This window comes from Myotis nattereri (genome assembly GCF_964212035.1).
Source record: "Myotis nattereri genome assembly, chromosome: 2".
Taxonomy (NCBI): Eukaryota; Metazoa; Chordata; class Mammalia; order Chiroptera; family Vespertilionidae; genus Myotis; species Myotis nattereri.
The window spans coordinates 91,782,202-91,805,162 of record NC_138076.1 but is presented as its reverse complement, the minus strand read 5'-3'; the positions used below and the strand labels follow the sequence as shown (position 1 = coordinate 91,805,162).

The 22,961-nt window shown below is 43.6% G+C and overlaps 2 protein-coding genes across 2 annotated transcripts in view; one reads left to right on the top strand and one right to left on the bottom strand.

Annotated features, from left to right (window-relative positions):
* Positions 1-590: 590 nt before the first annotated feature.
* Positions 591-18,676, top strand: SLC25A15 (solute carrier family 25 member 15; the record flags this gene model as incomplete). Its single annotated transcript, XM_081082823.1, has 6 exons — positions 591-645; positions 6,403-6,661; positions 11,490-11,627; positions 14,358-14,527; positions 15,526-15,684; positions 16,855-18,676. 6 exons carry the CDS (start codon positions 591-593, stop codon positions 16,977-16,979), a joined length of 906 nt encoding a protein of 301 aa, XP_080938949.1. The 3' UTR covers positions 16,980-18,676.
* Positions 18,677-20,884: 2,208 nt separating this feature from the next.
* LOC308513775 (phosphatidylinositol 3,4,5-trisphosphate 3-phosphatase TPTE2-like) overlaps positions 20,885-22,961 on the bottom strand; it is a gene marked incomplete at both ends in the record, with an annotated part of 89,338 nt that continues 87,261 nt past the window's right edge. Inside the window, 2 exons of the mRNA XM_081083911.1 lie at positions 20,885-21,008; positions 22,783-22,853. Coding sequence (XP_080940037.1) covers positions 20,885-21,008; positions 22,783-22,853 — 195 coding nt within the window. The remainder of the gene's footprint in view (positions 21,009-22,782; positions 22,854-22,961) is intronic.

Genomic DNA, 22,961 nt, shown 5'->3' with positions numbered 1-22,961 from the left:
GCGCCATCCGGTTGGTGGCAGAGTAGACAGGCATTCGGACTTTGGCATGTGTCACTGGCACAGCTCTGAACCTGTTGTTTTTCCCCAGCCCAGCTGTTTTGTGACTTCTCTAAGGGACCCAGCACAGGCTGCTGTCTGAATGTAGAACTGAGCCTAGCGGAGTGATGGTTCAACTTAAGTCTCTACAAAACTTATTTGATGTGACTTCGGACGTCAGTGGCTAGCTCACTTATTTGGTATTTGTTTCTAAGGGTTTCAGAATGGTGGGATTGAAGTGCCGCTCACCAGGGCTGTAACATTGATACCGAAGGACGGTTTTTGATCTGTGAGCTTTTTGTGAGGAGGTGGTGGCCAGGTAAAAAGGGAGGCCAGTCACTAAACAGCACTGACATCTTGAGCCCACTTCCTTTGGAGCTGATTTCCCAGCTCCCAGAAGTTCAGGTCCAGTAACCAGGCAGCAGGTTTAGAGAAAGGGAGGCTGCAAAGGCCTGTCTGATGGTGAACTCTTGCCTCCTCCCAGGGATATGAGGTGCCCATTGTAAGCCTCAGAGAGTTGCCTTCTACGGAGCCCAGCAGAGGAGTGGGCAAGCATGAAGTCCAATCCTGCCATCCAAGCTGCCATCGACCTCACAGCAGGGGCCGCAGGTAATCCCAGAGAAAACGCCATCCTCTCCTCCTCAAGGACTTTCTATAAGTGAGATCCAGGGAAAGCATCGTGAAAATATTACTTTGTCACCCCAAAACCAATATGGTTTAACTCAGAATGAATTCATTTAACGGAAGTGTAATATTGAGTTCTGAGCACAGCAGAAGGTAGACTAGTTCCCATTATATTAAAACTGTATGAGTCAGGCCCTGAGTAGTGTAGGTCAGTGGTTAGATCGCCAGCCCATGCACTGAAGGGTCACTGGTTCGATTCCCAGTCAAGGGTACGTATCTGGGTTGCAAGTTCGATCCCCAGTCCCAGTTGAGGTGTGTGCCAGAGGCAGCCAATTGATGTATCTCTCTTACTACATCAATGTTTCTCTCTTTCCCCTCTCTATCCCCTTCTTCCCCTCCTCTCCCCCTCTCTTCCCCTCCTCTTCCTCCCTCCCCAACCTCTACTCCCTCCCCTCCCTTCCACTCTCTCTAAAAACCAATGGGAAAAATATCATTGGGTGAGGATTAACAAAGTATGAGTCAAGGTGCAGGGTGGGAAGGTGTCCGGTTTACAGCTGGAAAACATTGCACCTTCAAGCTGAAGTCCCTGTTCTTTGTCCCTGGCTGGATGTGCAGGTTACTTGGGATTCACTCCAAGCCTAGCAGTCTTCAGAGCCCTTGCAGTGTAAAAATAACACCCAGCCATGTCTCCGGGGAATCCCAGTTACTGTCCTTACTACTGCCAGGGAAGGAAAGGAGGACACCCTTTAGAAATATCTTTGGTAAATTAGACTGACATTCACTGTATCTTAAAGCCCCGAAAGGTAAGGTGAGGCCCTAGGAGTTGCTGGGGAATGGTGGGCTGGACCTGGGCCTGAGCCCCAGTGCAGACTGTGGCCCCATGGGGTACAAGTAAGTACTCCCCGGCACAGCTTCTAACACACAGGCTATTCTTTACAAAGGTCACCTTGGCTCAGCCTGATGCAAAGGACGGAATGGGAAGTGGATGGCTAGTAACTTGTCCTCCAGATTCCTGTGTTATATTAGGACTGGGGAGCACTCTAATGCTCAGACTTCCCAGATGAAAACCTTGGTTTATGCTTGCCTCTTACACCAATTCTTATAATGGGTTGCAGCTCCGATGAAGAATGGAGAGGCTAGAGCAGGGGTCCTCAAACTACGGCCCGCGGGCCACATGCAAATACAAATATTGTATTTGTTCCCGTTTTGTTTTTTTACTTCAAAATAAGATATGTGCAGTGTGCATAGGAATTTGTTCATAGTTTTTTTTAAAACTATAGTCCTGCCCTCCAACAGTCTGAGGGACAGTGAACTGGCCCCCTGTTTAAAAAGTTTGAGGACCCCTGGGCTAGAGGGTTGGGCTGCCCACTGTCCTATTATCCAGTGGGGCTTTGTGGCTCAACAGATCCACATGGTCACCTACTCTCATCCTGTCGTTCACTTCATTGTAAAAAAGAAATTGCATTTCAGAGAAGAACAAAGTATTTTCCCATGAACCAAAGGTCGTCCAAGGTGAGCTAATGAGGAAGGCTAGAAACAGCCCACTGCAGACACTGATAAGTGCAGGGTAAGGGCACCAGCTCCCAGGTTAGAGACCACAGGGAGTGTCCCAACCCAGGAGCTGGGGAAACTTTTGCCTGCTGTGTGACTTTGGGTCAGCTCCTCACCATGCTGTACAATCCAACTGCAGCCCCTCAGACCTCGTGCCCTGCCCGCCTGCCTGTCCATGCCACATTTGGACACTGACACAAAACAGTGGACCCATTTGGTCTCTGCAATAGGTGGATATTTAACCACATGAGAGAGTCTCAGCTTTTGGAATTTAATGTCCTTCAGTCACTCTATCAAAGATGTCAAATCTGTTGTGATAGAGTTGAAGAGCTTACCTTTTCCAAGAAAGGCATTTGTATGCCACATTTATAATTTACAGTGAATTTTAAAGCTGTAAATTGCAACTGTATTGTTGGGAGTCTGGTGTGTAAAGCATTTGCTGGTGACTGAACATGTAGGGGCTCCTACACATGCTAACATTAACTTTTCCTGAAAACTGAGAGCAGATGTTTCTTCCTGCCCTGGAAGCACAGGGTCACCCTTCTCTGGTACAGCACTGCCCTGGGTCATTTAACTTCCAAGAACAACAGGCTTCTCTCCAGGGGGCTGTGTTTTCACCTGGTGAGGGACTTGTGAGCACTGAGCAGAGGAGGTTCCTGGCAGTGACCTAAGAGCTCCCTGTATGTGGAATGCAAAGGGGAAGCAGCCATTCCATATTGGAGGGTCTCACTCTTCAAGTGACGGTGCTAGTCGGGCCTTTAGAGACCATTGGCTCTAATGCTCATTCTGAACATAGAAAAGGGGCCCAGATGGCTTTGTTCAAGCTTGCACAGCTTGATGGTGCACAGACAAGGCTAGGACCTTGGCTGCTTGGTTCCCTGTCTAGTTCTGTTGTCCTCTTTGTTTTAATAGTTTCTAATGGGGCAATAGCACTCCTGGAGGTGGGCTTAGTTTGGAGCCTTCACTGCCCCAGCTCTCTGCAGGGGGAAACTGTTGGACGTTGGGGATTTTATTGCTGGCCAGGAGCAGAGGGACCTGAGTGTTTTGTGGACACAGCCCACCCATGGAAGTGATTAGCATGTAAGAACGAGCCGCGGTGAGGGTGTAACACACACAGGTTCTTCTGTATCTCTCCTTTTTCGTTTAAGCAAACCTCCCCACCAAGCAGATTTTTAGTGCAGCTTATCTGGCGGGAAGCTGTCACCGACTGTCTGCAGCTGCTGTAGGAGTCTAGGAGAGGATCGAGAGCCCCAGCAGCTAGAATGGGGAGGGGGTTGAAGAAGATAGGTAACTGCATTGTTGAAATGAGGCTGCGTGGATCTCAGCAGTGTAACCTCACAGGGGAAACCTGTGGCAGCGCTGGACTAGGTGAAGAACTGTGAGGTTATGCACCCCGCTCCGCTGCTCTGACGCAGCATGCTTGTTCAACCAGCATAGTTGAGGGATATGGCACTTTAGGTCTTTGAAGTTTATCCTCTCAAATGCCAGTATTTTTAAATGGGAATTCTTTGACAGTGATACAGCTCTCTGTGTTGTTAAACTGAACATTTATTGACTGCCTCCAGAGGGGGTTGCGGTTCTCACCTCTTTGTGGGTGCACCAAGTAATTCCGCTTCTCACCTCTGCTCTCCCTGTGAGCTGTCCTTCACCGTGACACTGTCTGTGCCTGCTAGACTTCCTCAGCACCTTGATGTTTGCTGACTCAACTACATCAAGGACTGAAAATCCACCAACAGCAACCTTGGTAAAGCATAGAGTACAAGACGGTTTGAGTGCCTCTTGCAGAATAAAATTCAGGACCCACTGTGATACCTATGAGAGAATGCAGAGGCTATTTCCATGTGTTCAAGGAGGATGAGATGATCAGAGGTCTGAGGGCTAAGCACATGAAGAAATGTTTAGTTCCTGTAAATTATTCATATTCATTGACTTGGTAGGTATCTGAGGACCTGGCCCCGTTGGTTGGTGCTGGTGTTCAGAATAGTGGTCACCCACTTGATGGACATGATGAGTGCCTCGACAGTATCATTTGTGTGTGGTAAATTACCTGCGGAATTAGCTTACCTTCATGGATGAAAGGAGAGCATTATAGCTAGCATTTGAAAATTCATTAGGCTCCTACCTTTTTCCTGTTAGAAATGTAACTGTTACAGATATGCAACAAATGCATATTACTAGTCTAGTAACCTATGATGTCTGGACCATTCAGGATAATTGTAAGACTATGGAAAACTTCCAGTTAAAACATGAATGCTCTGAATTAAATGCTTTATTCAGTTTATCTGCATCTAAGTCATCTAAATTATGTACCAAGTTTAAAAATTCTGACATTCACCTCATCTTTTGGAATAATTAAATTATTGTGAGATAATTAGGATCTTATTTTATTTTGGCCCATTAGTACCTAGGAGAGAATAACTCTAATAATAGTGATGTTTTATTAAATTGTAATTCAGAATTAGGGATAATTAGATAAGACAGAAATGTATTACTACTCTCCTAAAAGAAGCAATCAGTAGTGATAGAACCACAAAGATCATACTTGTGATTTGCTTAAGAGAAGAGATCAAACAGTTTTCACATTCTTTGGAAATGCCTGTTTATTTCCCAGTAATTAATTGGGAGCTATTCTTAGCAGCCCCTCCACAATCTCTACTTTCTACAACTGAGTTGGAATAACTATGCATAATGTTAAAATTATGAAATTGCATTTCTTAAACTAAAAACAAAATGTATTGGGGTGACATTGGTTAATAACATTATATAGGTTTCAGGTGTACGATTCTATAAGACATCATCTGTATATTGCATTGTGTGCTCACCACCACCACCCTATAGTATAGTCTCCCACCATCACCATCCTCTTCATCCTTTATCCTCTTCATCCTCCCCCTCCCCCTTCCCTCTTGTAAACCTTTGTACCGTTGTCTGTGTCTCTGAGTTTGTTTCTTAAATAATTTATGAACTCCTTCTCTTCAGTTTTGATTAGGCTTTAATAACCTTATCAGTGGTTATGTTTTATAACACAAGCATGAGACAACTGAGATAAGGTGGCCTTGCAGGCCCAAGGGAAAGTAGAAATATTAGCCAGTGCCAGTTCCCAAAATGCAGATTCAATTCAGGATTTGGGGATATAATAGGGTCATTTTAGGTCTTTCTTTTCCTTACATTCAGAATTTTTCTTGAAGTGATCTTTGGATTTTCTGTATTTAATATTCTTACTGTATAAAATCAAATAAATATATGATTTTTGCTAAGCAAATGTACGTTTTAGTTCATTGCCTATCTGAATACAAATCATGTATTGGTAGAGTTCAAATAGAGACTTTCTTGTAGGCTCAGATACTTAACTTTTCAGGGATTAATTAGACACTCTTTTCTTTATCTGATGCCTATCCCTTTATTATTCTCTGGTAGTCACCAGCACCAGGCATTAGGCAAGAAAAGTGATTAACTCTTTCCAGACTTCTCTGCCCTTTCTTTTATATGGCTACCTGCATAGCACACACGCGCGCGCACACACACACATGCACACAGCAACTGCTTTTTAAAAAAAAATTCTCTCCTGAGGATATATTTTTTTTTAAATTGATTTTAAAGAGAGAGAAAGAGAAACATCAATCGTTTGCCTCCCGCATGCATCCTGACCGGGAACTGAACCTACAACCCTTTGGTGCACACACAGGACGATGCTCCAACTAATTGAGCCACACCGGCCAGGATGCAACTGCTATTTATTAACCACTTGTTATGTAGCCACCATATGTTAAGCCTTCTCATCCATTGTTATATTCGATCCTTACACTAACCCTGCTAGGAATTGAGGCTGGGAAGTTACATCACTTGTCTCACGTGTTCGGGATCTCACAGCAGAGCCAGGCTTCAAGCCCAGATCCCTCTGACCCCATTGCTGATGCTGCTAACACATGCCACACCTTTGTATCAGTGGCTTTGGACTGTTGAGTCCACATCAGTGTCTCTACCATGTGAGCTGTTTCAGGGCAGGAGCTGGGGGCTTGTTGTTTATTGGACTGGGTGAGAAGGTTTGGGGGAGCAAGAGGTCTAAATGAGCTGAAGCAGGAGTCAGTGCTGGGGTAGGCTGCCTGCCCCTCGTTTCCATGGGTGATTGAGTCTTCACTCTAAAACGTAGCCATAGACTTGTGCTACAGAAGACTTCTGTCCTGTTCGCAGGGGGCACAGCATGTGTGCTGACTGGGCAGCCCTTCGACACGATGAAAGTGAAGATGCAGACGTTCCCTGACCTGTACAGGGGCCTCACTGACTGCTGCCTAAAGACCTACTCACAGGTGGGCTTCCGGGGTTTCTACAAGGGGACCAGCCCAGCGCTCATCGCCAACATCGCCGAGAACTCTGTCCTCTTCATGTGCTACGGCTTCTGCCAGCAGGTGGTGCGGAAAGTGGTGGGATTGGACAAGCAGGCAAAGCTGAGGTGATTGAAGACACTGACACTTTTTTGATTTGTAAAAAAGCAACACTGTTGTATAGTCAAGATTTTATGATACTTTATGGAGAAAATGTTTCCTTTTTAAAAATAACTACTTTCTTTCTGATTATGAATACACTAGAGGTCCAGTGGGTGGACTCATGCCTGTGGGGTCCCTCAGCCTGGCCTGTGGCCTCTTGCAATCCAGGACCCCTCGAGGGATGTCAGACTGCCGGTTTCGGCCCGGTCCCTGCAGGCCAGTCTGAGGGACCCCACCGGTACACGAATTTGTGCACTGGGCCTCTAGTATGCATATAAGATCTTTGGTTAATTTCTTCCCACCCTCCCCCTTCCCCCTTTCCCTGAGATTCATAAGTCTGTTCCATGTTTCCATGCCTGTGCGTTGAGTGTCTGCCCCCTGGTGGTCAGTGCACATCATATCTACTGGTTGAAAGGTCACTTAGGCTTTTATATATACTAGAGGCCCGGTGCACAAAAATTTGTGCACTCGGGGGGCGGGGGGCATCCGTTAGCCCAGCCTGCGCCCATTTGCAGTCTAGGACCCCTGGGAGATGTCCACCTGTCGACTTAGGCCCACACCCTGGGGGGATCAGGCCTGAGCTTACAGTCAGACATCCTTCTGGCAGCCAGGGAGCCCTCGGGGGATGTCCGACTAAAGGTTTAGGCCCCCAAAGGAGCTATGATGAGGAAGCCGGGGTGACAGAGGAGCCACGCTGTCCCGCCCCGCCGCCCTGGGTCGGGTCACACACAGGACACCCAGCTGGGCCGGCCGATTGCTGCTGTCCCACCCGGCCACCCCGGGTCGCAGATAGCAGGCCCAGATGGCGGCAGGGCAGGCGGGATGGCGCTGTCCCGCCCCACTGCCCCGAGTGGCAAATAGCAGGCCCGGATGGCAGCAGGGCAGGCGGGATGGCGCTGACCCGCCCTGCCTGCAGTATGCAAATTAGCTGCCATCTTTGTTGGCGGTTAATTTGCATACCACACTGATTAGCCAATGGGAGGCGTAGCGAAGGTATGATCAATTACCATTTTTGTCTGTTATTAGATAGGATATATAGTGATTGTGTTGGAATGCACATTTGCATTACACAAAGGGAGAATTGCCAGCCCACCCTTAGGCATTGGTATTCTTCAGGAGAATGCTTTTAAGATGCTGATGGTGGGGCTGCTTCTCTTGTGGTCAGAGGTGCTAGACTAAAACCATAGGTGCAACTTGTGACCCAAACTTTAGGTTCTATTTCATCAGCAAAATAAAAAGTCTTGGAAGAGATTGCCTGAACCAAATAACTTTGAGGAGAGAATTGGAATTTTAGGAAGGGTCAGGAGCATCTGAGAAATTATTGGTGAATCTTCTTTGGCCAAGTCTGCCCCAAACATCAAACTTTGGCTTGTGTCCTGTCATTCTTGGGCATTTATTATACATAGACTAAAAAGAATTTGAAAGCCCCTGGGATATTTATCCATGCCCCCTTTGAGCATTGCCATGCTTGAAATAACTTAAAACTATTCTGTCAGCCTCATGGTTGCAAAGGGCAGGCTTATTGGTTATTTTGGTAGGAATTTGGAATCCCATTGCAATTAAGGTCCTACATGACTGAAGTTAGGTTCCTTTTGTACAGAAATGTTTCCTTGGAGGTGCCTAGAGGTCTAAGCATGCTCCCTTTTATATGAAGGAATTCTGTCTTGATGGATGGAACCTGTTTTTTTAAAGCTCGGGGCTGGTGAGCTCACTCATGGAGACAACATTTGTGGAGGGCTGAGTACTGAACCTCCAGTATAGAGGGCCAGGAAAAGGGGAGGAAGTAAAGAAAAGCAGGAGACAAACCAGGAGAGTGAGATTTCCCAGAGTAGAGACTGACAGGAAGAACCTGCTATGACTGCAGCTCACCCCATTAGAGGAAGAGACTCTGGACTGAGGAGTCTGGGCCTCCAACATCCTTAGAGAAGATGGGAAACAGCAACCACATGGGATTCTGGAGGAGTCCTGCAAGACAGACACCTTCCTATTTCCCTTGGCCTAAACCAGCACTCAATTATCTTTTGAATTCAGATTCTTTTTCATCTTGCAGAACAGCGTTTGCTTGTCACCTGTTGGGGAAATGCTGCCTTAGAGTTTACAGAGCTCTGACGTGTATGCTGTGTTTTTTAGCCCTAATGGTCCTGTGGGACGAGCAAAGTGGGTGTTATGTTTCAGAGAGGAAATGGAGTGCAGGTACTGGCGTGCTCAAAAGTCACACGGTAATGGCTGAGAAAGCCAGGGCTCCAGCCCCATCCAGCATTTTCCATAAGACCATAATTAGAGTATTTTGTAGGGGTCAAATCCTGATAAAAGATGAATAAGCAGAGCAGTGAAAAGAAGAAACCGCTTGAGAAAACCTGTTGTGAATTTCAGTAATATTGTAAATATTTGTCTGTTCTTGGTTTGAACACTGCCCTGAGTGGTATCTTCTTTTGACCTTTGGCTGGACAAGATCTTACATGGCAGGATTGTTCAGGTACATATTTGTTAAATGGGTGATAAACAGCCAATTCTTGCAAAATCCCATCCTATGCCTGTCGCCATTTCAGTGCCAGCTCTCAACGCTTATACGTTAGGCCCAGCCTGGGGCCCATGGACCTCATTTAGTGCCTTGGTAGATGAAAGTATTTATTAGAAAGCCAAAGTCCAGGCGGGTCTGATCTGGCCTTGCTGTTGCATTGTAACGACATGATAGGTGTTTGTTCAGGTGTCCAAACCATTACATCTTAGATTGAATGGGCGGCTCCATTTACTGATGCCACCTTTGTTCCTGCAAACTTGGCAAACTGGTTAATGACCCTGATTGACTGTTTCCTGTCAGCAGATTGACAGAGAGTCCCCAAGGGAGGCCAAGTATGGATCTGCAGGCTGGCTGAAAGACAGCAGAAACCATTTTAAGCTTTGGTTTTGAGAACCGAGCGCAGTAGGAATGGAGTGGGTAGGAGTGGAGTTGAGTGACAGGCAGTTTCCACACTCCGGAGAGCTGAGTGCCAGCATAGTTGTGTATCTGGCTCTGCACCAGAATGGTATGATGTTCAATTCTCTAACATCAAAAGGGAGTCCATACTGTAAGCAGTGTCTTCCTCTTGAGAGTAAGCTGCTCCGAGCCAACCTTTTGAGACCTAACACCAGCCATACATCCTTCTGAGGCACTGAGGCCAGGCTACCAGGAGAGTGGATACCAGAGCTGGGATTGGAAGTGGCCCTTGATTTGACACTGCTGTTTGACATCAGTTTATTTAGCTAGTAGTTTACTGTAACTTTAGGATAACTGAATGTGGTAGGTCTGTTAAGCTTTTGCTCACAGTTTGGAGAAAAATTGTAAGGGGCTCTCTGTACCTGGGCCAGTAAGCTGAGGGGATTCCTCCCCGGGGACTTTTGGAAATCTGTGAGTGCTGCTGGTTGTCCAGTGACAGCAGGATGCTGGCATTTAACAGGGGAGTGTCCGGGAGCCAGCTGTCCTGCTGTGAGCAGCTCGGTCCTTCCTGCCCAGCGGAGGTTGTTCCACCCCATGTGCCAGTCGTGCTCCCTTGATGAAACATTGCCCGAGGGATGGAAGGATCATCTTTTCTGACCCCCATGAACTCTCAGAGAAGCCTTCCTGACAGTTTCTAAGACTTTCCACCATAGTCTTGAACTCTATTGGATTTCAGTTTCACAATGCTGCTGGTGACTGGCTGGTGGCACTAAACGGATATGAGACGAGGAGGTGAAAACTTCTGTTTTTGTATTTATTTGCATTCATTCCTCCATTTCTATTTCCAGCTTAGCCATTTTACCTGCAACCATTGAACTTGCAGACTCACACTGGCTTTGCCCTCCCTACATGCCCTCTGTGTTGCTGCAGTCAGGAGGTTATTAGCTGAACTGGGAAATCTTTTTGGAATGAACAACTTTTGAGTTAAAAACTTATCTTGGATTTTCATCTGTGGCAGTTGTAATACATGTTTGCTCCAGGTTGGGTTTTGGGTGTGTAGGGATGTCCTCAGAACCTAGTTTTATGTAAAGCTTAGTGAGCAAAATACACTGGAATATTAACAGTGCATGTGTTAGGGTGGTAGGACTATGGGTAATTTTTTTCTTCCTCTCCATGCTTTGCTTTTTTATGTCACTGTGTGTCTTAGTTCTGGCAGCTATAACTAAATACCATTGACTTGCAGGCTTAAACAACAAACATTTGTTTCTCATAGTTCTTCAGACTGGAAAGTCCAAGGTCAAGGTGCTGGCTGATTCGGTGTCTAGTGAGGGCCCTCTTCCTGGCTTGCAGAGGGATGCCTTCTTGTTGTGTTCTGCATGGAAGAGAGCGCACGCAAACTAGCTCTCTGGTGTCTTCTGATAAGGGTACTAATCTCACCAGAAGGTCTCCACCCTCATGATCTCATCTAAACCTAATTACCTCCCAAAGGAACCCCTTCAAATGCCATCACCTTGTGGCTAGGCTTCCACGTGGAGTTTGGGGATGGGAGACAAACATTCAGTCCATAGCATGTGACCAATAAAAAGAGCATGGATTTTACCGTCAGGCGGACCTGGGTTTGAATCCTAGCCCTGCCACGTGGAAGCTGTGTGACTAGGCACGTTATTTTCCCCGTGTGGAGACTGGTGTATTGCTGTCAACCTCACAGGGTTGTGGAATCCTTAGGTAAAGCAGCCAGTGCAGATTCCCGGTGGGTACTCAGGAACTGTTTTCTCTTATGCACGCTCTGCTCTACCACCGGAGAGTTTCAGCATGGTGAGTGCCGAGTGAATGAAGAACGGGGCAGGTAATTGGTCGCCTGTGCTGTGTCCTTTCAGTGATCTGCAGAATGCAGCTGCTGGTTCCTTTGCCTCTGCGTTTGCTGCACTGGTGCTCTGCCCCACTGAGCTCGTGAAGTGCCGGCTACAGACCATGTACGAAATGGAGACTTCAGGAAAGATAGCCAAAAGCCAGAAGTAAGTACCCCTGGGCACAAACAATAGGTCTCTGTTGCCTTATTGTATTGAGTACTTTGTAATTTCATGTTGTACTAAAATCAAGTAATAGAAAGACAGATTTATCTACTCCAAAATATGGTTTTTCTAGAACCCTTTCCCCTATAGTCACAGGATAATTTTCTAAATGGACGGGGTGATGGTTGGACCATCACCCCATCTGACAGATATGTAATATCCCACAAGTGAAGAAGCCAGGAGTATCCCCTTTTGGCCTGTTTTGTAAGTAAGGCATGATCTCCAACCAGGATGGGAGCTTTAGTACTGAGAGCTGAGCCTTCACAAGTGCTCATTTGGAATCGGAGATGAATATTTGCTGCCTGTTCCCAGGATTCACAAGATGTTCAGGCTGATCAGCCCAGATCCTAGTGCTAACTTCCTTAACCCCGCTCCCTAATCCTTTACTTTTACCTACAAAGGGCCCAAGGTCTGAAAACCCACGGAAGCTCCTGTAAACATAGCTTTCTTCAGTGATCAAATGATCACTCTTCAACTCGGTCTTGAAAGCAGAGTCTAGTTACCCTGTGAGTAATGGTATGCAATATGATTTATTTGAATCAAAAAGTAATTGATTATCCTTGTTAACCTCAAAATTTGCTTTTTTATTGTAACATCTGGCTGACAGAAGTTCTGGTGGGGGGTATGGCTGTGGCTAACTCAAAGCCTATAAGTCTGTTGGGACAAACCAGTAGATAACCATTTTTAATCTCCTCCCAGTGAGGGTGGGGTATGTCACAGAGCCCTGTTTCCTGCAGCCTTGAGATTCATTACAACCAATTTGAATCTGTTAGTCATAACCAGAGGTTCAAATGTGTAAGACTTTAAAACGTTTTATTGAAATATATACACTCAGAAATCGTGTGTGGTTCTATATGTAGCCACAAAATGAACATGCCTTTGTAACCAATGGCCAGATTAAAAAATAGAACGTGAACAGCACCCATAAAGTTGTCCTCATGTCCTTTGAAAGTAGTTTAAGGTATTTTTAAAGAAAGTAATTGTTACATCTGGGTTGTGGTTCAATCCCCCAGTCAGGGCACTTATGGGAGACAACTGATCGATGTTTCTCTCTTTTTCTCTCCCTTCCTCTCTCTCTAAAAATCAATAAAACAACAAAAAAATACCCATGTCTTTGGGTAAGGATAAAAAAAATTAAACTGGATCCATTTAAAAAACAAAACAAAAAACATTGGCCTGAGTGGCTCAGTTGGTTGAGCATGTCCTGTGCACTAAAAGGTTGCAGGTTCTATCCCAGTTGGGGCATATACAGAAGACAACTGATAAATGTTTCTCACAGGGATGTTTCTCGCTCTCTCCTACCCTGTCTTCCTCTCCCAACCCCCTCTTTCTGAGCATGTCCTCTGATGAGGATTTAAAAAAAAAAAAAAAAAGCTCTGGCTAGTGCCAATGGTTAGAGCATCAGCCCATGCACTGAAGGGTTGCAGATTCGATTCCTGGTTAAGGGCACATAGATTGCAGGTTCGATCCCTGCCCCATTTGGGGCGCATGTGGGAGGCAACCAATTGATGTGTCTCTCTCACATCTATGTTTCTTTCTTCCTTCCTGCCCCCCCCTCCTTTCCCCCTTCCACTCTCTCTGAAAAGCAATGGAAAATATATTCTCGGGCAAGTATTAAAAAAAAAAAAGAGAAAGTAATTGTTAGAGCCAAAGGACTTTGGCAAACAGACATCTTGCACAAAAGTAACTATTGGGTGACTATAGTGAGGCACAGCAGTGTCCACCCAGGGGTATGTGATGCTTTAAGGTTGACTTGGATTGGAAGGCAGGCTAATTGTGTTGAATTGGATTACTTTGTCATGTGCATTACAGAATGAGAGCTGTGTTAGAAGGACCTAGCTAAGGGTAATGCCTTTGGAGCCTTCGGAAGCCCTCAGAGAGAGAGAACCATTAAAAGCAGTGGCCTTTACTAACTCAGGCTTTAATCCTGCATTGGTCCAAGCCAGGTCACCTGATGATAACGAAGTGAGAAGCTAGAGGAGTGTGTGGTTTTTGCTTTCTTGCTGTTTGGCGGGACACAGTCTGCTGTGGCACAACCATTAGGAAGAGGAGGAGCCCAGGTGGAAAGTGCCCTGTGTTCTGGCTGCTGCAGGACTCTGATCTGCTTGAAATAAAAGCTCTTGCATACCTTCCTTTCTAAGAGCTAAATTCTTGCTGTGTGCCGTACAGGAACTGTATAGCATTACTTTGGTCTTATCTTCAAGGGACATTTACTCCCTTGCTCATTTCTCTGTATTAACACAAAACAAAACAACCCCTAAAACACATGGACAAACTTCCTCAAAACACCAGATCCAAAGAAAGATTAAGGAAATAGGAATTGAGGGAGGTAAGGGATTGGGCAAGTAGAGTACCATCTGTTCTTGCTGAGTTTGGATACTCCTATTATAACTTCACTTATTCACTGTTGAATAAATGGCATTAGTTCTTTTACATTGTTGATAATATGACTTCTAGAAATGTATTTCTGTATCATAGAATAGTTTAGGTGATAACACTTATCATCACATAATTGTATCTGTGCTTCTCTAGATATTTCCTTCCCCCAGGAGTCTTTATTCTCAGAATTCTGTTTATAAAATCAGCTGTTTCCTTCCTAGAGCTTAATCAGGTCTGTTGATTGGGTGCTAATGCCGGTGTTGTGTTTAACACTCTCCCTCTGTCTCCTTCCAGTACAGTTTGGTCTGTAGTGAAGAGTATCCTTAGAAAGGATGGCCCGTTGGGCTTCTATCATGGACTCTCAAGCACTTTACTTCGAGAAGTACCGGGCTATTTCTTCTTTTTCGGCGGCTATGAACAGAGTCGATCGTTTTTTGCCGCAGGGAGATCAAAAGATGAACTAGGTAAATGTATTCACTTTGGGTTTGACGGTGTCAGCTTTCCAATGGTGTGGTTGCTGCGGATTCCATGTGCCCTGCGCCCCTTTGTGGGGGCCCACCTGGCACTGGGATTTCCAGATACTGGGAAGCAGTGTGTCCCTGGCAATTGCAGGCACCTTCCTCTAGGTGGCGCTGGCGACTGTTGGCACCCTCCTTTCAGCTTGGTAATTTCCTCAGGACAGGCTGACGCAGTGCATCCCAAACTTCTGTACTGTTATAACATTTATTAATTTGTTCTGGCTCCATCTTAGAGGTGAGGAAATACAGAAATTCCTTTCCCTATGGGAAAACATCAATAAATAGGGAAATCACCTGTAAATTATCTTGCAATAAGCTTAAAATTTGGTAATAAATCTTGATAGTGTTTGAGAGAAGTGAAATTATAGTTCTTTCTAGCTTATTCTATTTAACTGCTTGACACAGCGTATCAGTGTTTGGTCCACATGAGTGTGATTACTTTTTCCGTAAAACCTCCCATCAGTGTTTTGGGCCTATTCTAGGATTACTCAAGCTCCCAGGCTTAACTGTTCTGTTTAATAAGACAGCTTTTATTTTCTACAGTAAAGGAAGAATCAGGGCTGCTGGGCTTTAAAATATTACAGTACTTCAGAATGAGACAGTTGAAAAGAGGCTTCTGTTTCAGTGCTCTTTCATCTCGTTCCTCCTAGTAGGGCACTGCCGTGCTGCTGGGGGCCTGCTGGTTCTGTGTGGACCAGCTCTCTGGAGGGTGGGGCAGGAGGGCCTCAGAGCCACAGTGACCAGCCTGATATGACCCTCTCTAGGGCTTCCCCTGCTGGGGAAGTTTACCTGTGCTCTTAGAGTTCGACAGTTGCCTCAGAGAATTGGGCTTCACAGCATTAGCATTTTTATTTGCACCTACCTGCAGCCACTACCTTGACCTCTAGAAATGTCACATCAGCTGTTTTTGAGATAAAACACTGTTTGCTAATTTTCTTCTCTAGGCCCTGTCCCTTTGATGTTAAGTGGTGGAGTTGGTGGAATTTGCCTCTGGCTTGCTGTTTACCCAGTGGATTGTATCAAGTCTAGAATTCAAGTTCTTTCCATGTCTGGAAAACAGGCAGGATTTGTTGGAACCTGTATAAGTGTTGTGAAAAATGAAGGTGGGTCTGTTATTGCACAAACAGAGCACATATGTATGTCATATTTCACTGCTGGTATTGTTGCAGTGTATCGTGTATAATTGGTGTCTGCCCCATCTCATATTCCTTGTCTAGCACTGTATGTTAATTCATGTTTGTGGATTTGTTTCCAATTCCCTTTCTTTAGCTTACTTTCATTATTCTCAAGAATGTTTAAAGTTCTTATTCCTAACCCCTTAGCCAGGTACCTGTTAGGATACTTTGTTCTAAACAGCCTGGAGGGAATTATTAAAATACGGACTTCGTTTAAGGGGACAGATGTTTTGAAGTTAGCACCACTTGTTTTATGTCGTATAGATATTTTCAGATGACCCTAAGAGAACAACTAAGGGATTTAAAAGAATGTGCACCATGCTTAATCCTTAGTCTCCTGGAAGTAGGAATCACTAAGCAACTTCTGAAGGTGATTTTCTATCAATTTTTAGTTATGTAGGAGGATGTAGATTTTCTACTTAATGTTTGTATAAAGCCAGTTTTATGCTACTATAGTGAGTGAAGTCTGTCCTTCCAGCATCCTCTATACATCTTAAAGCTGGAGATGTGAACTCCTCTATCATGATTTTAAAAGCGAGAGCACAGTAACAGTATGCAGAAATTGTTTAATTTGTGTCCTGAGTACAGATATCTTGTATATTACTAATAGTAACCCCTCTTTGAATTTACATAACACTTTATAGTTTTACAAAGTACTTACTCCTCCCTAATGTAATTGGATCTTCTTAGGGCAATGCTAAAACCAGAACTGCTCTCTTCACGGGCCCTATGCCTCGCCTTTGCCTCCCAGGCGAAGCTACAAGATTACGGCAGCCTGTGGCTCTGTGTTCGCCTTCTGTCTGCCCTCGTGAGGCCTCAGTTCTGCCAGATCCACCTGCCAGGAGTTAACCAGGCATGGGATTGGTGTATGTTACCTGAGCATCAACCAGCTTTGCTCGGAGTCCTGACGTTGTCCGGCTTCCTATAGTGTATTTAGTTCCATTAGTCCAGGGGAAATCTGGAAATGAGGTCTTTCATCATGTGTTGGTTTTTAATGCTGTTGTATGGATTTGTAAGTGTAAAATATGTATGCTATGCAGCTTCATGGAGTATCTCTAAGGAAGGGACTCAGTCTTGGACCACCCTTTTGTCTTCTAGGAATAACGGCCTTATATTCTGGACTGAAACCTACTATGATTCGAGCGTTCCCCGCCAATGGGGCACTATTTTTGGCCTATGAATACAGCAGGAAGTTGATGATGAGCCAGCTTGAAGCAGACTGAAGTATTCTAGTGAACCTGGATCCAAGTACAAGTGTTTGAGGACTATAACTCATCTCAGGGTTTCATGGAGTACAAGCCCAGTGTGGAATTATTTTAATTTCAGAGTATTTTGTTGTCTTCCATTCTTCTATCCTAAATCTTAAACTTCATGGAAGGACCTCAATTTTATACAATCTGATTTCTGCCCATAATTGTACTGAAATAGCAAAGCTGCTGCTGCTGTCCTTGGTAGGACACACAGGATAGCCTCTGGCCCTCCATTCCTAATCTGACAATCTAAATATAATCAGGGATTTTGCATAAATTTGTATTGTACATGCAGTTTGGATGGTTGTGTGTTGTGAATGAAGCACAATTTTGTTCTGTGTTTAATCAGATCACACCAGAAAAACCCAGAGGTAAACATGTTTCATGAAGATGGTATGATTACTTAACCCATTCTAGATATAGGGTCTCTTAAAACCTGCCTAACACATGCACTATACCAAGTGGCTCAAGTTTTTAAAAAGGGTTCCTGTGGTGCTTGGAAACCAATACTAGTATATCCATGGATCTTAAAGAAAAGAATTGAACTGTAAACTGATGTGGTTTCCATGTTTCTGATTTAACTTTCAGAGTAAGCATCCTGGATTTTTCCAAGCTGCTCTACTGATAAAATAGTGCCATTCATTTTTTTGGTGGGATCATATACTCTCTGAAATATTCTTGGGTGTGGCCTAGAGTATCAAGCCTTTGGAAAGCTGCTTGGCCTTCACTGTGCCAACTCCATTCTTCTCTCACAAAGAGCTTCCCTCTGCTGGGCTTTATGTTACGGAAGGGCCTGAGGGGAGGGGGCTGTGCTGCTGTCTTTGTGAAGACCTTGTGGCCCACAACAGCCCTTAGCTTTGGTCTCTGGGTCCTGGTCTGGGTAGGATTCCAGATATTCTTTGGACACTTTGGACCATTCACTCATTGTCTCCACCAATTGGAAACCCTTCCTGGAGTAGAGTGCCAAAGCCAAGAGAAGTCCTTGTTCCCTGTCTGGTGACTGCCAGTGCTCCTGGATGGAGTCCTTTCAGAACTAGACCAAACGTGTGTGCACTCCGCAGTGAGTACCGTCAGGGCTGACCCATTCTCAAGATTTTCTTGGGGTCCATAACTCCATCGTGCTTTGATAGTGCTGGAACCCCTTATATCTGGTACTGGCAGTCGTTGAGTTTTAATGTCTGTATGGGGTGTGACTTTATAAAGCAATGAAACAAAGTAATTTTTATTAAGCTATGCCACATGTATGCAGTAATAGCAACAAAACACTCATTCCTCTGATTCCCACAGACTTGGAGATGGCAGCTGTTCTTTGGCCATCTGAGTGGCACTTCATCTGAACAGGCTAGAAATGAAGTACTGGCTTCCAGTAGGAAGCGAATTGCTCAGGTCCCTGGTGCCCCTGTGTGGTGCCCGTCAGCATGTGAACACTGTTGGCAGTAGACCTCACATGTCCGCCTTTAAAGGTTTAACTAAATATCTTCAATAGAAACAGTCTGAGGCAAGGAAGAGTGAGTGGGAGCAAGGAATGGAAAGTCAGAGGAATTGATTTTTCATTCTATTGAATTCATCGTGTATAATTTGTACCATTTCAGATCCGTACTCCAGATAAAAATATAGTCCCTGTGTTTAGAGAAATTCTAGTGTTCTATATTATTAAATTATTTGCCTAATATTTGAGTATATGAGGAGTTCTTTATATACACTGCAATTATGAAACTCGGTTCACTAGAGTTACTATCTCCCTCCACCAGGCTGTGGATGTGAGGTGTCTGATTTGGCAGGTTACCATTCTTTTTCTTTAAGTAGTTAAACTTCTTTCTATTAAGTTATGGATACTGTTCCAGGTAATTAAATTCTGTTTAAGAAAACCAGTATCAAAAAAAGAAAGAGGCCCTGGCTGGTTTGGCTCAGTGGATAGAGCGTCAACCTGCGACTGAGGGTCCCGGGTTTGATTCCGGTCAAAGAATCATATGCCTTAGTTGCGGGCTCGATCCCCAGTGGAGGGTGTGCAGGAGGCAGCCAATCAATGATTCTCTCTCACCACTGATGTTTCTATCTCCCTCTCCTTTTCCCTTTCTCTCTGAAATCAATAAAAATGTATATTTAAAAACAACAACAACAACAAAGAACAAAAGAAAACCAGTATCATTCTGATATATTCTAAATAAGTTTCTTGTGTTCAAAGAGTTATTCACATTGGGTTCTAAGACAGCAACCCCCTGGGAGACCCTAAGCAAGTTCTCTTTCTAGGAGAGGAAGAAGCTTATGTGGCAACTCATTGCCAGAAATTCTGATGGATCTTGGCAGATTAGAGAAGAAAAATCCCAACTGTATCTCCTTATTTCAAAGAGCAAGATTCTTAAAAATGGGGGTCTGCCAGTATTGAAAAAGATAGATCTTACTCCTCCATGAGCCAGCTAAGCACTTCCCCCATTCAATTAAGCCTGCCCCCTGATGTGCATTCTGGAAACAATACAGCCTGTTCTGCCACAACACGTTTCTGTAGCACCAATGAACAGGGAATAATGCAGTCATAACCTGGAAGGAACTTGAGAGGGTCCTCCAAGATCTCTTCCCTCAGGGGAGCCAGGTTAGGGAGAGGAGGGTAATAACTTTTGTCAAAAGCAAAAAGCCTTCAGTTGGCCTTCTGCACTGGCAGCTCTGACCGTTTGTGGGCTGTTTTGAAACAAGAAGAGAGCACCTGTGCCGGTGCCACCTTGGCACCCACCAGTCCTTCTGTAATAAGGTATTGCCCAGTTTCCCCTTTAAAAGTGCCTACTGTGGCAACCTCCAGGCATTCTGCGCTGCTACCTGGGTGGTTAGTGGTTAATGTGCTGGTTGCGTTTGTTAGTTCGAGGGGTTTGCCCCAAACCTCCAAACCTCCTAAACTCCCAGCCCTGTCTCCCCCGAGCAAACCATTTTAGTCTGTGTTTTTTGCAGAGTGAAAGGTTTTTCAGGAATGGGTTCCGTGTGTTTTAGCAGAGCACTGTTTCTTATTGCTAGCTGTGTTTCCCAATGAATTTAACTTGGTCTAGAATTGAGAGCCTTGCCAAATAAAGGAAAAATCACTCAAGTAAGGATAATTTCAACAGAGCCAAAATAGAACTGTTTTCAAGCACAATCATGGCCTTAAGGTAGAGTGGCAGTGAAAGTACTGAGAATAGCACTGGGTACCAAAGAGAAAATGATTCCCTCTGGACACAGGACTAGAATGAAAAGGCGACCTTCCCTCAGAGTTCCCCAAGCTGCTTTATCCGTCATGTTGACCAAGATTCTCCTAGTCTCCCCACGTCTGCGTGTGACTAAAGCTCGTCGTGCTCTGTGAGGTGCTTGGAGAGCAAGAGAAAAGCATGTGTTTGGGGTGAGGGGCTGCTGTGTAAACACGTCTCTGGGTTTAAAAGTCTCTGCTGTCAATCTGGTATTTGTTAGTTTGTAAATCAAATGGAGGAAGAAAATAGAAATTACCTTCTAATCTGAAATTACAAATGTGAAACAAAGGGAATAAATACTTGTCCAAAAATATGTAAATAAGTGAAACAAACCCACAGTATTAAGGGGAATCACAATTTTTAAATATTCCAATTATTTTGATATAAAAGTTTTCTTTAAAGTTTTTAAAAGTGGTAACTAATGTTCCTGTGTATTGTGTTCCAAATTTATCTCAAAACTTTGTGTGAAGTATATTCCTTCAAAAAGGAAAAAAAATTGCCATTGACATTTTCTCTTGTATATATTTAATATATGTTGAATAGTATTCTCAAGAACATATGTACACATATGTAAATATAAGTATACCAGCAAGGAAGAGGGTTTTGAAGATATAAATACATAGCAGGGATTGGGAAGAATATGATTCTATTCTAGAAGGGGAACTACACTTAATCAGATACCAGGCACAACTTAACATCATCAAAATAAATTTCAACTGCAAACTCTGGACGATAAATTTTCCATGCTTTTGGTTTATGGGGATTATCCAATTCATTTCTTGAAAGATAAAGCCTAGAATAGAAAACACACACACATATTTTAGGGCTTATAGAAAAGCCATTTAAGGCACCCTTTTTAAGGCGTTAAAGATTTGCTGGCCAAGATTAGTCTCTGCCCACTTTTCTCTTAGTTTTTTATAAGCCAATGCTCCCACTTTCTCTACTGAGATGCAAAATATCTGAATATTCACTAACAAACACATAGTAACAACATGTCACTGATTCTTTTAACATTGCCTTTTATGGAATGAATAAAAGACATCTGGGTTTAATAAAATAAACTTTTATGTGACAGAAATCAGCCAGAGAGAATAGGTGTGTATTAAAACCAGAAATAAAATACTGAGTGTCTTTTCAATGATTAAGTTGGCATCTTAGCTGATAACAATCTCATAACTAATAAAAACAGCTTTACCAAGTAGTATGGACATTTCAATGTTGAAGAAATCTTTAGAAACATGTAAAAGTGAGGAGGAAAGTGATCTGACTGTGGTTGTCTCTCTAATATGAACATGGTCTTTTAAAGGAAAAAAAAAAGTGTCCTTATTTAGCAATTACCACTTCGGAGGCGTCCCACCTAATGAAGTTCCACCCAGATATCTGTTTGAGAGACTTTGCCTCTGTTGTGAGTTAAAGTTTATTGTTTGTATACATGCAGGGAAGGAAACTGGTTAAAAAATTTTCAATCTAAAATTCACTCTATCCAAATCCATTAAATGTGTGTACATTATAAGTATGTAGATTAGATGCTCAATTTCCTGTTGCCTTACTGGACTCAAGTGTGAGTAGATACAGTTCATATTTGAAGAATAGGCTAGGTTTATGTAATGAGAACTATCAATTCATGCCAAATACAATCACTGCTTCAAAACTCACCTGCATGAGTTTTTGAACATTATTTTTTCTTTTGTGTTGGGTGGTATTGTGATAGCAATAATCTTAAATTTGTTTCAGCACCATGAAACAAATATTTAAAGTGGAGAATTTCTAGACTCAGGAGTGAGTTTCCAGAAGTTTCTTTGGAATAATCTTCAAATCAATTAACATTTACCTTTTTAAAAGTGGTTCGCAATTTAGTTATTAGAAATCACTTTTAAATGTGAGACTATTAATGATTTTTAAAAAATTATAAGGTAAAATTCATTTAGAAAGTTACAGAAATAGTAGAAGGGCCCTTGGAGCTTAGAAGGAAAAGGGAGAAGATACTCGCTTTGAGGGACAAAAAAGGGAGAAGAGGCTAGGGTGTGTTCTGGAAAAGAGAGAGAGCACACACTATGAATGATTTTTTTAGCTGTCTTCACAGACACTATGTCTTATGACTTCTGTCCTAGAAAAAAGTGTGACAATTACCTTTTAGAGTAGCTGTAGCTGCCCCTCCCCTAACACCCCCCCCCCCCCCCCCGCCGCCAGGTGACACCTTACTTTTGCACAGAATTTGGTGGTGGTCAGTCATCAATAAATGAACATATACTGAGGATCTGTCCTATTTAAGGTACTGAGCAAACTCAAACTGCTGGATTTATTACCACATTCAAGATCTGATTAGAATAAGTTTTAACTTATAACACAGTCCTATGGCATGGCCTTGAGGATAATGCAAATCTCAAGAATAGCCATATTTTTATAATAACCAGGTTAAATGAGTATGTGAATGGAAGAATGGTGACTTGAGGATTTTTTAGTTTCTGTAAACCGAGTTTATGGCAATCAGCAAAAGACCTGCCATTACACCTTACACAAACATTGAAGATAAGGCTATTTCTAGTGGATTATATAATAAACCATACCTGTTATTTTCTATGAAGGATGTGTGGAACCAAAAGAAAAAGGGGCAGTTGTCATAGTATTTAGGAAGATCCTAAAAATACATGGATTTAAAAAAGAAGGTTATTCTTCATAATAAAAGTGATACCAAAAACTAATCACCCAACAGGGATTACAATTCCTTCCTTTATTCATTTATATA